The sequence below is a fragment of the Charadrius vociferus genome, unplaced genomic scaffold, assembly GCF_000708025.1.
Source record: "Charadrius vociferus isolate BGI_N301 unplaced genomic scaffold, ASM70802v2 scaffold14, whole genome shotgun sequence".
Taxonomy (NCBI): domain Eukaryota; kingdom Metazoa; phylum Chordata; class Aves; order Charadriiformes; family Charadriidae; genus Charadrius; species Charadrius vociferus.
Genome location: NW_009648876.1, coordinates 7,170,637 through 7,183,241, shown reverse-complemented (window position 1 = coordinate 7,183,241; position 12,605 = coordinate 7,170,637). Strand labels below are relative to the sequence as shown.

The 12,605-nt window shown below is 39.2% G+C and overlaps 1 protein-coding gene across 1 annotated transcript; it reads right to left on the bottom strand.

The window, feature by feature from the left end:
• Nucleotides 1-668: 668 nt before the first annotated feature.
• On the bottom strand, nucleotides 669-8,264 carry PSMA6 (proteasome (prosome, macropain) subunit, alpha type, 6). The gene is made up of 6 exons (XM_009886953.1): nucleotides 8,223-8,264; nucleotides 7,369-7,450; nucleotides 6,957-7,112; nucleotides 4,847-5,025; nucleotides 2,584-2,678; nucleotides 669-875 (listed from the first exon to the last, which is right to left on the bottom strand). Exons 2-6 carry the CDS (start codon nucleotides 7,382-7,384, stop codon nucleotides 818-820), a joined length of 504 nt encoding a protein of 167 aa, XP_009885255.1. The 5' UTR covers nucleotides 7,385-7,450; nucleotides 8,223-8,264; the 3' UTR covers nucleotides 669-817.
• Between the last annotated feature and the right edge of the window lie 4,341 nt (nucleotides 8,265-12,605).

Sequence of the window (12,605 nt, the reverse complement as noted above, 5' to 3'; positions counted from 1 at the left end):
TCTTCACCTTTACCCAAGTTTTTGCAGTCCTCTTTTCTCCTAACCCAGAACCTTCAAAGGAGCAAGGGCAATTGCTTCCCAGAGACATTCTTGTTGATGGACTTTTGCTTATTGGCCCCACCCAGCCGCAACATTGTTTCTGGCACTGTTCAAAGCCTCAAAACCAGGTAGGTGACAAACAGCCAAAATCCCAAAGTACACTGCACACAGAAACTGTTTCCCTAAATGTATGTTAGCTTCAGAGCTGTTTATCATAGCAGATGTCCGTTAAATTCACTGCCTGCACCACAAATAAATCAGCCTCAAGGAATGCACTGGGAATCGCAGCTCAAGTTTTTCCTTCAACTTTTGTCCTAAACCTGAGCAAACATTAAGATCTTAATTTCCCCACAGTTAAACCAGCAATGATATAAGCCTTTCAACATCAGGGCAAGAAGAGAACACATGTAAATGTAAGAATTATCACACCCCACAATCTGATAGAAAACTTTACACTAGGAGCTAAATAACTCAGATGAAAAATACAGTGCAGAGTATAAAATTTCTCTTAAAATACAACTAAAAGGCAAGCAGTTATCACAGAAATGCTCAAAGTCATCAAGCATTCTGATAAGAATTTCATAGAACTGAAATTTAAAAATAATTACATCAAAAGGAGACACCAAGTATTTCAAAAACCTCTGTTTTATTTGTACAGAGTAAAATACATCATATAGTGAACATTGTTTTCCACCCATAATCTAAAGCCATTAATAAGTGTTTTCTTTTCACCAAATATTCTGGCCAGAAGCACAGACAATGGAAACGGGAATGCTAATTAGTCTCTCTCTGCCAGAGCTACAAGGTGCACATCAATCTCTGCTTCTGTAAGGATCCTGAAAGAACAAAAAGAAATCTTAAATAGCTTAAATGATTCTTCCCCTTAAGCTCCAATATTACAACCTGCTATCCACACAAATAAGTTTTATACAACAGGTCTTCCAGCTGTTTAAAGCACAGCTGCCAGGGCCACAGGCCGACATTCCAATCCTTTTTGAAAAATAAAGGAAGAATCAAAGGCACTAGAGAGCAAAGAGGTAACAAACATCAGAAAAAGAACAGGTAATTCCTCATGAGTAATACATTTGCAAGCTGGGACCTAGCGAGAAGAATGGGTATGGTAATTAGTATGGTTACTGCAAGGGGGACACAGGTTTTCATAGCCTTCTCCCTCTGCTTGTTATCCCTCTTTTCTGAAAAGGACATAAGACCGGTAAATGAAGTTTGGCAGAAAGCTAGCGCTTGACCCCTGAGCAGCAGTAGAAAAGCAGTAATGCAGCTACTGCATGCTTTCTCAAAAACCCTATGCTATTCTGTTGTCGTAAACACACACCATCAAATGCAAACCCATCCATCATCACCATGCCAACTTTAAACGCATTAGGAAGCACTCAAAAGGCTGCACCTGTAGGACCCAAAGGTTTGAAACCTCTCTCCAAATCCCACCTACCAAGTAGATAAGCTAAAGCAGCAGAGGACTTCTTTCCCACATACCTGTTGCTCTCTCCCTTTTTTTTTTTTGTAATAAAAAAAATAAAAAGCAATGAAAAACTAAGGCAGAAATAACTGAACTCCTCTGCAGCAAGCCTGCCTTAACTAAACTTTAGGTAAGACATACCTGGAATGTCTTTTTGCATTAACAAAAAAGCCCCCAAACTTATTCTCCCACATTTCACGCACATTTCCATAGCTATATGTTGTGCTGTGAGAAGGTAGTCAAGGACGCTGTATCAGATGTGAGGTATGGCCCTCAGCAGGCAGATTTCCAGGTGTTGTCTTGATAGATTGACCAAGTAACCTCGCAGCACACAGTGCGCCGCACTCATATTCAGGCAGTAACAGGGGAGGGAGGAAACTGCAGGTGTCTTGCTTTCATGCTAGGTGGTAATGCAGTGTACTCAGAAAGTAAAAGTTCAGCCAGTTCCAAATCACTGCAGTAATTTTTAAATCCAGGATCTTTTAATCTTGTCAAATTTAAACAGAATATTTCAAATCATACGAATTCAGAATCTATTAACTATATACTGAAGATGTTAAAAAGTGCTACAATGACAAGATGAGCAAGAGTCATTTAAAGATCCCATTTAAAAAAGGATAAATAAAAATTAAGGGACTTGCAAAATTTTCCCAACTATAAAACAGACTTTACTGCGTTAGTTGTCATGACTATGATTTGGAAGTGGACTCCAGATACTAGTACAAAGAAAATTTTTTATTTATTTAAGCATGAAAAATCATCTGGATGAGATGTAACTACATTTTAATCATTGTATTAAGCAATACCCTTTTAAGAAATAAAAGGTAACACTTTTGTCTACTGAATCTCTTAACCATGTCAAACATTTTAAAACTGTGTTATTATTTTTTTAAAACAACGTCTTTTACCCCTACACATTTTGAAGAGTTACAAATAAATAAAAAAAACCTCCAAAAGTTCCACTTCTGACTTTTATCTTTTTCTCTACTTACCATTACACAAGAAGTCAAAACCAATTGCACATAACCAGAGAAACACACCAATTTTTATCAACACTGATCACTTACCTGAATTTAGGATTTTCCACTGTAACTACACCAACTTCTATTTCTGAAGGTTTGAAATCAATGGATAGTACAGTAGACAGGCATGTTATTGCTGTCTGAAAGACGACAAAAAACCCTATCATTAAACAGCAAGCACTGGCTTTTTTTTTTTTTTTAAATAGACATAGCATTAACAACGACCCTTCCTTCTAGTTTTAAGTTATCTCCCTCCACCTCAAAACCTCAGCTTTCAAATAGTTTCCCCTTGTTACAGAATACAGTCCCTCTCTTGTCCTCTCCCTAAAAAGCCTACAAAAAACAAAGGGATGTGTCATTTTCTTGCAGCAGAAGAAAAACCACAACAAAACCAAAACCTCTTATCATGCAAAGGTTAAAACCCCAGGTCCCAAGGACAGAACATGTTTCACTAGTGGCAAACAAGACAGACATCATCATTACAGTCCAAGATTACTCAAAGCACACACCACTTGCGTAGCTTCCATTTTGCCTTTTCTTCTGGTAATTAAAATTACGCTGGCTGCTTTTAAAGGCTGCATTTCATCATGGCTTAATTTATTTTTTTTCCAACCTAACCATCACCTGTTTTAAAAAGCAGTCTTTGCAACCTCACTTATACTTAACCCTGCAGTAGGGTCATAATAATGCTAAAGATGTATTCCTAAAATGATGATTCAACACAAAAAGTTCCATAAAACAGCTGTGTAGCTAGATGCTTATCAAATCAGTTATGCCAGCATTTAATTCTGATCAGTAATGCGTTAAGAAGTGTAGAACACCAGACAAAACTTTGCTAAAGTTTATTTTCAATATGTTGGTAATACATTGATTGTGCAATAATTCTATAAAACTATATAGATATCTTATCAGAAGACTTTCAAGTTGTTAAAAAAAAACCCAAAACCAACGACAAACAGAAAACCCAAAACCCCAAACAAAATTCTTATCCTTGAAGCATTACCTGTACACACCACCAGCTTTTAAAAAAAGCCAGTGTATGAAGAACACTACAAAAACATGATTCTTCTTTTTGTTTGATAGACTTGCTTCTCCCTGTCACTACCGACTTTCAGAGTAACAGTGTCTGATCTACATTCACAATCTCAGCCTTTTTCCAAAGACAAAAAAAAAAGGTATAGAAGCCCATCTGGGATTTGACTGGCAGATTAATTACCAATTAAGTATTTGCACCATAACATGGAAGTTTTATGAATTAAAAACAAGAATGACAACACTGTTTCATCTACCTCCAACAGCTCAACTAAGAAACATGCAAAGCATAATCAAGCAGAGATGGAAAAATACATTTAATGCGAAAAATATTTAGCCAGGGTAAAAAAGGATCTCTGAGGAAATTTCAAACATTCAATTTCAGTATGCTATAATAATTTAACCCTCTCAGGACCTTCTCTTTAAAGAAATCACATGTAAAGGATATCAGTACTTATCAAGATATACATATAAAATTTATGAGTTTATGCTGAAGAACTTTCTGCCTAAATGGTACTTTCACAGTAATGTAGACTTCAGAAGTAATTTAGCTGAAGGTCCGAATCTGCATAGCATTCACAGGGATCTCAATGCAACACTCGTTTAATCTTACAGGGCAGTCAGCTGCTTAGATTATTATTTCTCATTTCAACTGCTGATCTTTTGATGCAGGAAACGTAACATTATGAGAGAAGAACAAAGCCTGGCAGGAGAAACAGGTGGGCCATGGAAGAGGACTCTTTAGAGAGATCTCTACAGTACAAGTGAAAAAAGTAAGGATGACTTATTTTATAAGTTCACGGACCTATTTTATAAGTATAATACCTTTTTATAATGGGTCTTGAACAACAGTTTTCACAGTAGGCGTAACAACTGGTGTGATATTTACTAAACTGACAGACAAGCACTACCCCATCCTGTTTGAAATGATTTCTAACATGAAGATTGTTTTAAGTGCCACTACACGTAAATTGTACTGGTATCCCCACAACCAACCACTGTAGTAACCAACCTCCAGCTACAGTGGGAGTGCTACAATGACAGATTCTGCTTCAGCTAATGTAAATTAGAAAAAGCAGATTAGATGACCATTTAAACACTTGCAAAATACCTTCAAAAGATTTTCTGGTTGGAATAGCTATACTTGCTCTGGCAGCAATACAGAACTGTAAGAAAACAGGAAATACCTAACTGCATTCCGCTATATCGCAAGCCTACATACAGCATATTCATTAAAAATACTTTAACAAATCGTTATTTCCTTCTGCTGGCCTACCTCTACTGTTTGTTCGTATGTCCAATCAAATTTCTTCTTTACTTTCTTTTCAAGAAAACTGGTTGACTCTGTCTGTTTAACTCCTGCAGCTGTGGCCTTGAATCCACAATAGTAACCTGCCGGATCACACTTGTATACCTGAGGGCCGTGCTCTTCATCAATACCAATCAAAATCATACCTTGAAGAGAAAAATTGTTAATTGATTTCTTTCCCCAATTTTAGCAATTTCATTTCACTAAAGAACAGAATAGATACTCCTCTCCTGTGAAAACTGTACAAGCACAGCAGTACATTTTTGTGAACCAGTCCAAAACTTAGCACTGCGATTTGCTCTTTAGCTCTAATTTGCCATTTCTTACCAGCACCTCATTACCAAGTGCACAACCCAGTTTAGTGCAAACTAGATTTCTATCATTCTCAAAGAAGGCTACTCATTAAACATAGAAACATTTTTGCCACGCTCAGGTGTAGAGAACCACAAAGTCAGGAAATAGAAAATTATTAATTCCAATACAAAGTTAATGCAACCAAAGTTCACTTCCTATATATTGTATGACACTTTAAAAGCGTAAATAATCATTCTATTAACATGTGCCTTTTACCAGAAAGCAAGTCTACAAATATGTTGAAATTAATGGAAATATTAAGAGATCAACTTTAGATTTCTCGACTGTAATCCTGCAAAGCACTGTATTACATCCCTTTTCCTCTTTTCTTTAAAGGAAAAAAAGATCCAAAATTAGATGTGGAAATATCAGAACATAAAACTGAGTCTTTGAAGACCACGTGACTAAATGCTTTAAAGTTGGACAGACTTCAAGTAACACTAACTGGTCACATCACTGAAACGCATCTGTGTTCACCCATACTTCTACATTTACAGTTGTATAGTCACAATATGCATATTAAAAATAACTCAAAAGCAATACTTGCAAGAAAATCCAACAGAACAAGGTCAAGGTTTTAAATTATTTTTGTTTTACTCTTGCGTAACTTCTAACTAATAGTTACAGCTGATAAGCTTCTGAGCAGCAATTACTACAACAGAAGAAAAATTTCCCATCATCTTTTCAAAAAAAGGTTAAGGAAAGTTAAGAAGAATACATTTTTATTCGTGTATTTAAAAAAAACCAAACCAACAATGCTTTCCAGCAGTATCAAGGCATGGGAAATGCCAAAGGAAGAAAGAAACAATCATTCCTGAACATGACAAGCATAGGAAAATTGCCCCATCATGGAAACTGTGGTGCAACCCTGAACGTTACTTCTTTAGCGAGAAGTGCTAGTGCCTACTATGATTACGAGAAGTGATTCATCAATTCTGAAACCATTCTCCTTAAAAGAAAAAAACCAAAACCCAAGCAAACAGAAAGTTTAATGAAAAAGTAATTGAGGAAACACGGCCTTTTATCTCAGTTCCCGGACAGCCCAGCAGTATGGTTATAACTTGCTCACAGCCAAATGTAAGAGAAAAAACAAGTCAGAACCAATCTCGGAACACAAAGATGACCAGGAATATCTACCAAACCAACTTTACACGCATCTTTTTTGTATTTATTTAAGCTGCATTTGCTGTTCTAAAACAAGACTGCTGTAGAAATGTTTGCAAGTGAAATATTTTTAAGCACTTCTGCTCTACATTATATATGCATTATGGTTAAGTGAAGAGCAAAAATTATGCATGTTTTTGTCCTATACATACTACTTAGGTAAGAAAGCCACAAAACCTGCACAAACATAATTGCACTCTCCATATGTTTTAACAGTGATATTTACCCAGACAGAGACACAAGTAAAAAGAGCATCTCCCGTTCACAGACATCACTGCGCAGAGCAAACAGACTAGGCCCGAAAAACTAAGGTGAAATAGTATCGTACATTTTAAAGAGGCTAAATCATTTACTCCAATTCAAATGCTGAGTCAACGGCAAAATCGTGGCTCCAATTCAAAACTTCCAGCACTGCTCTCTCATTTGGCTGTTCACCCCTCTTACTCCTTCAGTTACATCCCTATCTCGCACAATTTGAAAATGGGTGATAATTTCTTATACTTGAAGTTGCAAGCTTAGACAAGAAACAGAAAAGATTAATTTCATACACTATACTTACAGCAACCAAGAGGCCTCATTTCAGCATTTTGCGTATAGACCTGAGAAATATCTGCAATCCTTTTACACAGCATATCCACAGGGATGTCATAGCCATACTTGTACTTCCAGTTAGCAGCCTCATAGCGGGCTCTCTGCACCTGGGATCTGCTGTCAGCTAAACAGAAAGAACTCATGTTAATTTCACTGAACAGTACCACCTCTATTCCTAGCACTGCTTAAGGATGCAAGTTTCAAGCTCAACTTTAAGTTGTCTTAAATACACATATTAGAACTAGACAAGTTCTCCAAAACCAGACCAAGTGGAACAACTCTCCTAGAGCACTTATTTGTTTTATGTGATTGCAAAGCGGGCGATCTATATAAAAAAATTGACACACTTCAGATACTTAAAAAGATGGTGCGTTAAATACCTGTCATTCCTGTCATCACACAGCCAATATTTTCAGTAATTCTGAATAAATGAGTCACTGTGTTGGAATCCAGTAACTTGTCCTAAAGAGGAAATAGAAATAAACTAATAGAAAGCACTGTCCTTCAAGTACGAAAAAGACAGACTCTGCATGCTCTGGTATTTACAGAAGAGTAAAAAAAAAAAAGATCAACTAACAGCTAAAAAATGTCTTTCAGGCTCTCTACTATTTACTGCTATAGGCATGTGAAGGAAGAAATAGGATAATGAGCAAGATAAAAACCTCAATATCCGGAAAAGGCTAGAGCATGACCAATGTCAAAGTCTTTTTCCCTCTGAAGAAACTTTGAGAACACACATACAAAAACTTGAGCCCTTATTGCATGCTGCCCTTCAAACACAAGGGCCTTCCCCCTTTGTCAACAATACATCACCACTGTGCTGAAACACTCATGAAAATCTGTTCTCCATGTGACGGGTGTAACATTTTCTGAGTAGGAATTAAAGAAATCAGGAAACCAATTATGGCCAACTCAGCCCTTACAAGCCAGAGTAGTGTATGCATGCCATATGCATGCCATAGTGTATGCAGCAGACCCAACTCTATATTTTAGCTTCAATTCTTTGACAGCTACAGAGAAACCCAATATTACAGTACTTGGTGAGGAAATGTACAGTTGAGCACTAAATGGAGCTAGAACTTGTAATAAGCAGAACGACAATAAGATATTAAATTCAAACTGCAATATATGTCAATGCTAATAAATGTAATATCCATGTTGGCAGAGTCTCACTCCCATCTTTTTTCATATTTCCTTCCAGCCTCCCCCTCAAAAACGGACTACTTACAGGTACTTTCTTCTGTGTTACAATTACTGCAGAATCTTTCCCACGAACAGCTACAGATGTAAGTCCGCCCTGGTTTATGGCCTTAAAAGCATATTCTAGAAAAATATGTAAAAGTTAATGAAAAACAGGGTTAGCGAGATCAGTACAAAGAACTCTGACACACCTCCCCCCAACACAGAAGTCTCACCAAGTTCTGGCTTTATTAATACTTTAACACTTGTGCAACACTTTGTGTCTTCAAGATCTTTAGCACAATGGACACAAGAACTTTTTGATCGGAATTCACTCTCTTTATAAAACCACTACCACTACTTCCTTTCCATATTTCTAATAATTTGCCTTTTTCATAGAGTCATAGAATTGCCTAGGTTGGAACAGACCTTTAAGATCGAGTCCGCCATCAACCTAACACTGCCAAAACCACATCTCTAAGCACCACATCTGCATGTCTTTTAAATACCTCCAGGGATGGAGACTCCACCACTTCCCTGGGCAGCCTGTTCCAACACTTGACAACACTTTCCATGAAGAAATCTTTCCAAACACCCAATCTAAACCTCCCTGGCACAACTTGAGGCTGTTTCCTCTTGTCCTATCGCTTGTTATTTGGGAGAAGAGACCAACCCTCGCCTTTCTACAGCCTCCTTTCAGGCAGTAGTAGAGAGCGATAAGGTCTCCCCTCAGCCTCCTTTTGTCCAGACTAAACAGCCCCAGTTCCGTCAGCCACTCCTCATAAGACTTGTTCTCTAGACCCCTCACCAGCTTTGTTGCCCTTCTCTGGCCATGCTTTTTTTTTTCCAGTTAAAATGCTTAACAGCAACACAATTTGTTTTAAAACAAAAAGGCTCTTCTGAACTTGACCAAAACGGTCCTTTTTAACACGCAGAAGTTTAGTAATTCAAGCATTATTACCATTGCAGGGATGCAATTTTCTTTTGCAGATTTTAACCGATATAGATGAAAACTGAAATGATGGCACAGGCAAAGATTGGTTTTAACCTTACTATCACATTTTCTGACTTGGCATTCAAACACTGCAATGCTTTTATTCGCTTTTTAAAATGAAACCTATGTACATGCCAACTAATCAGCATTATTCAGATAAATACAATGGATTAAGATTTACTTGATATGATCCATGAAATAAATTTCCCTTGATCAATGGTTTCAAAAGCCTCAGGAACAACAACTTTAAAAACTGTTTGTCTGGCAACATATGACAAACATTCAGAACTCCTTAGTATCTGGTTAGGAGAGGCAAATTTCAGGCAGTAGCTAAATGCAGATGATCTTTTTGTTAAATGTGTCAATGAAATGGAATTTAGAACATGTCTAACCAACAGCACAGCAAATTGCTAAAATTGTGTTCTAAAATAACTGGAGCAATAAACTTAGCTGTTTTAAAAGCTGCATTCAAATCTATGCAAGAGACTGCACAACAGGAGAGGAATAATCTGAAAATGAAGACCAACTCTTGCAATACCAGGATCTTGATGTTCAATCTGCTGAGTCAGCGTTGTGGAAGGGCTGATTGCCATGTGTTTATGGCATTATATTTATTATTCTCAGGCATCAGATCATTTACTGTTTACCCAAACATGCCATACAGAATGCTCTCCCTTTCTCTCCACTAGATGCACAACTCCGCCCACCTCTTCACTTGCCTTCCCTGGGATGATCAGTGCTAGCCTGCAGCAGAGCACAGAACCCTGCGAGATGTGAGCTAGCACTGCCCGCAAACTGGTCATGTTTGAAGCCCCAGGCCAGGACTCTGCAACGCTTGTTTATTTATGACAGGACCAGAGGCAATGGGCACAAGCAGAAACACAGGAGGGTCTATCTGAACATCAGGAAACACTTTTTCACTGTGACGATGACAGCACTGGCACAGGTTGCCCAGAGAGGTTGTGGAGTCTCCACCCTTGGAGATACTCAAAAGCCATCTGGACATGGTCCTGGACAATCAGGTAATGCTGCCTGAGCAGAGGACTGGACCAGATGACTTCCAGAGGTCCCTTCCAACCTCAGCCACTCTGTGATTCGGTGACACTTAGGTGGGAGCAGGAATAAGTGTCCTCACAAACTGCATTTGCTCAGAAGTACCGACAACTAGCCTTGATAAACTGCAGTCCCTTCTCACTCTGTTCTTATCACCAACTGCATTGCTCAGTTTTCAAAGAGACAAGCCAAAAAGTCAAGTGGCTCTTACAGTATAACAAATCCAAGTTGCTAGTGGTGTTTTAAGTCTGTTTTCTGCTACGTAAGTATTTCAGTACTACTGCACACGTTCTTTCTGAAAACAGCAGTCCCTTGCTGTTCCCTGAATACATCCCAACAGTCAAAAATTCGACCATAATAATCTTCTTTACCTCCCAAAATCCCACTTAGATGAAATATCACCTTTGAAGACTGGAACTAATAGGCAGCAAGGCAACACTGACGCTCTGAGGGATTTTAACTACAGCAACAAGAAACGTATATGAAATAACAGTGACTTTTCTAATGTGAGATCACTTCAAAGGCACCTGAGCTTTTTGAGCTTTGGAAGCAGAAGACAAATCTAAAGCAAAGCACAGGCATTTCAGTCCAATATCACTACACTGGAAATCTGTTCAGGTATTGCCAACTTCCAGAAAAACCTCAAGTTTTAAGGCAGCCTTAAAGCAACATGTGTCCGTGCCTATCCTTGACAGCACCTAGTTAATCTGAATCCAGCACACGGAGAACGATGTACAAGATTCAAAAAGAATGAAAGAAAGAAAAAAGTAAGATTTGGATATTTGACCACAAGCCAAACATGAGCTTTCTGCCCATGCTGTGGCTAGCTGCTCACCAATGGTCACTAATGTGGCACCATGCCTGAGTTATCAGCCTGGCTGCAGGTAGAATGAGCTTACACTTGCTTGAAGTTAACTATGCACACCTACGTATTTTTCTTCCCATAGCATACAGGTACTCAAAAATATCTTTATACAGCTTCAGGCTGTGTGCAGAGGCTCTCAAATAACATGCAGATACTTGCTTCTAAGACACGCATAAAAGATATGGAGCTACCGCACATTTCTCACACATTAACTAATGGTTGAATATACCCAGGAGGTAGAAAACCAAAGCTCAGTTTCCTCTCTGCTACAGGATGCAGAAACCATTCCCAACAAGTAGTACTGCAACAGAGCCCGAAAGACAACGCAGACCAACCAGCCTGTTTTAATGGCAACAGCAGGTTGGAGCCCATGACTCTTCCATCACAGAGCCACTGACATCCTGTGCAAGGAAGTGCTGAATATACCACCCATATGTATAAGGCTCACTATGCAAGTTGCATATAAGCCTTATACACACCCCAGGTATAAGACAGCACCCGTATGTAGGTATCTGGTACAGCTAACTTTCTACCTGCGCATAGACACCTACACACAGGGCACTCTCCTAGTTGCTCCTTGGAGAAAGGACTGCTTGAGACTGGGCCACATGCCCATGATGCATATTCCACATAGCCTGCTTCCTGGGAAAAATTCAAGGGCAAACACAAAAGAACCTGCTGACTACCATAGACAATTCATGCAGCCTGATGCTAGCAACCTCCTTTCCTGGAGAACAAACAGATGTATGGATATACTGTGTGACGTGTGTGCAGTGAAGCCACTGCAGCTAAGGAAGAGCCACTAAGCTCCAGGGGAAGATGGCATCAGGAAGAGGATGACAAAACAATTCACCTGGCCCTATTGTGAGGATCCTTCAGGAGCACTCTCAATCCATTGTCCTGCCAGACTGCGAGCTGACTATGCTGTTATCGAGTATTCTGCAGAAAGAGCACCATGAGGCTCTTCTGCAGAATCTGGTGCATTGTAAAAATACGAATAAAAGATTCAGTGGCCTACAGAAGATGATGAAGCGAGGCTGCAGATTAATTGCAGAATGTTCTAAGAAGCCTGGAATCAAAAGATGGTTGCTGCTGCCTCACAGGCCAGGATGTACAGAACAAATGGCATTCAGGTGTAACAAGAGAGTGCGTAAGTTACCTCCAAAAACTGACTATTACTCTGGCATGCAGGGTTTGAGGTAGTTCAAGGCCCATTTCAAACAGCTATAGTAGTTCTCAGATTCCAAAACACAACGCTCATAAGTCTGGCAAGATAAATTGAAAGAAACACTTCAGGGGGAATAAACAGTTTCTGGGTAGCTGTCAGTTTGGTCTCCAAGCACCTGAAATCAAACACTGGGAAACCACAAGTACCTCCCTGTGGCAGGGGACACTCGAGAAGGCCCACCCTGGCTCTAAGCTTTCCTTATCTCACGCGAGGGTCCCTTTCCCAGACCCCCACGCCGGCACGACCGGGACAGCAGCTGCTCCAGGCTTCTCCCCGCACACCGCGGGGACCGCGGCTC

Coding starts and splice junctions, on each gene's coding strand:
- PSMA6 (XM_009886953.1), bottom strand. Junction 5,026..6,956: donor AATGAGGCCTCTTGGTTGCT/GTAAGTATAGTG, acceptor TTTCTCTTCAAG/GTATGATTTTGATTGGTATT. Junction 876..2,583: donor GTGGAAAATCCTAAATTCAG/GTAAGTGATCAG, acceptor TTGTTCTTTCAG/GATCCTTACAGAAGCAGAGA.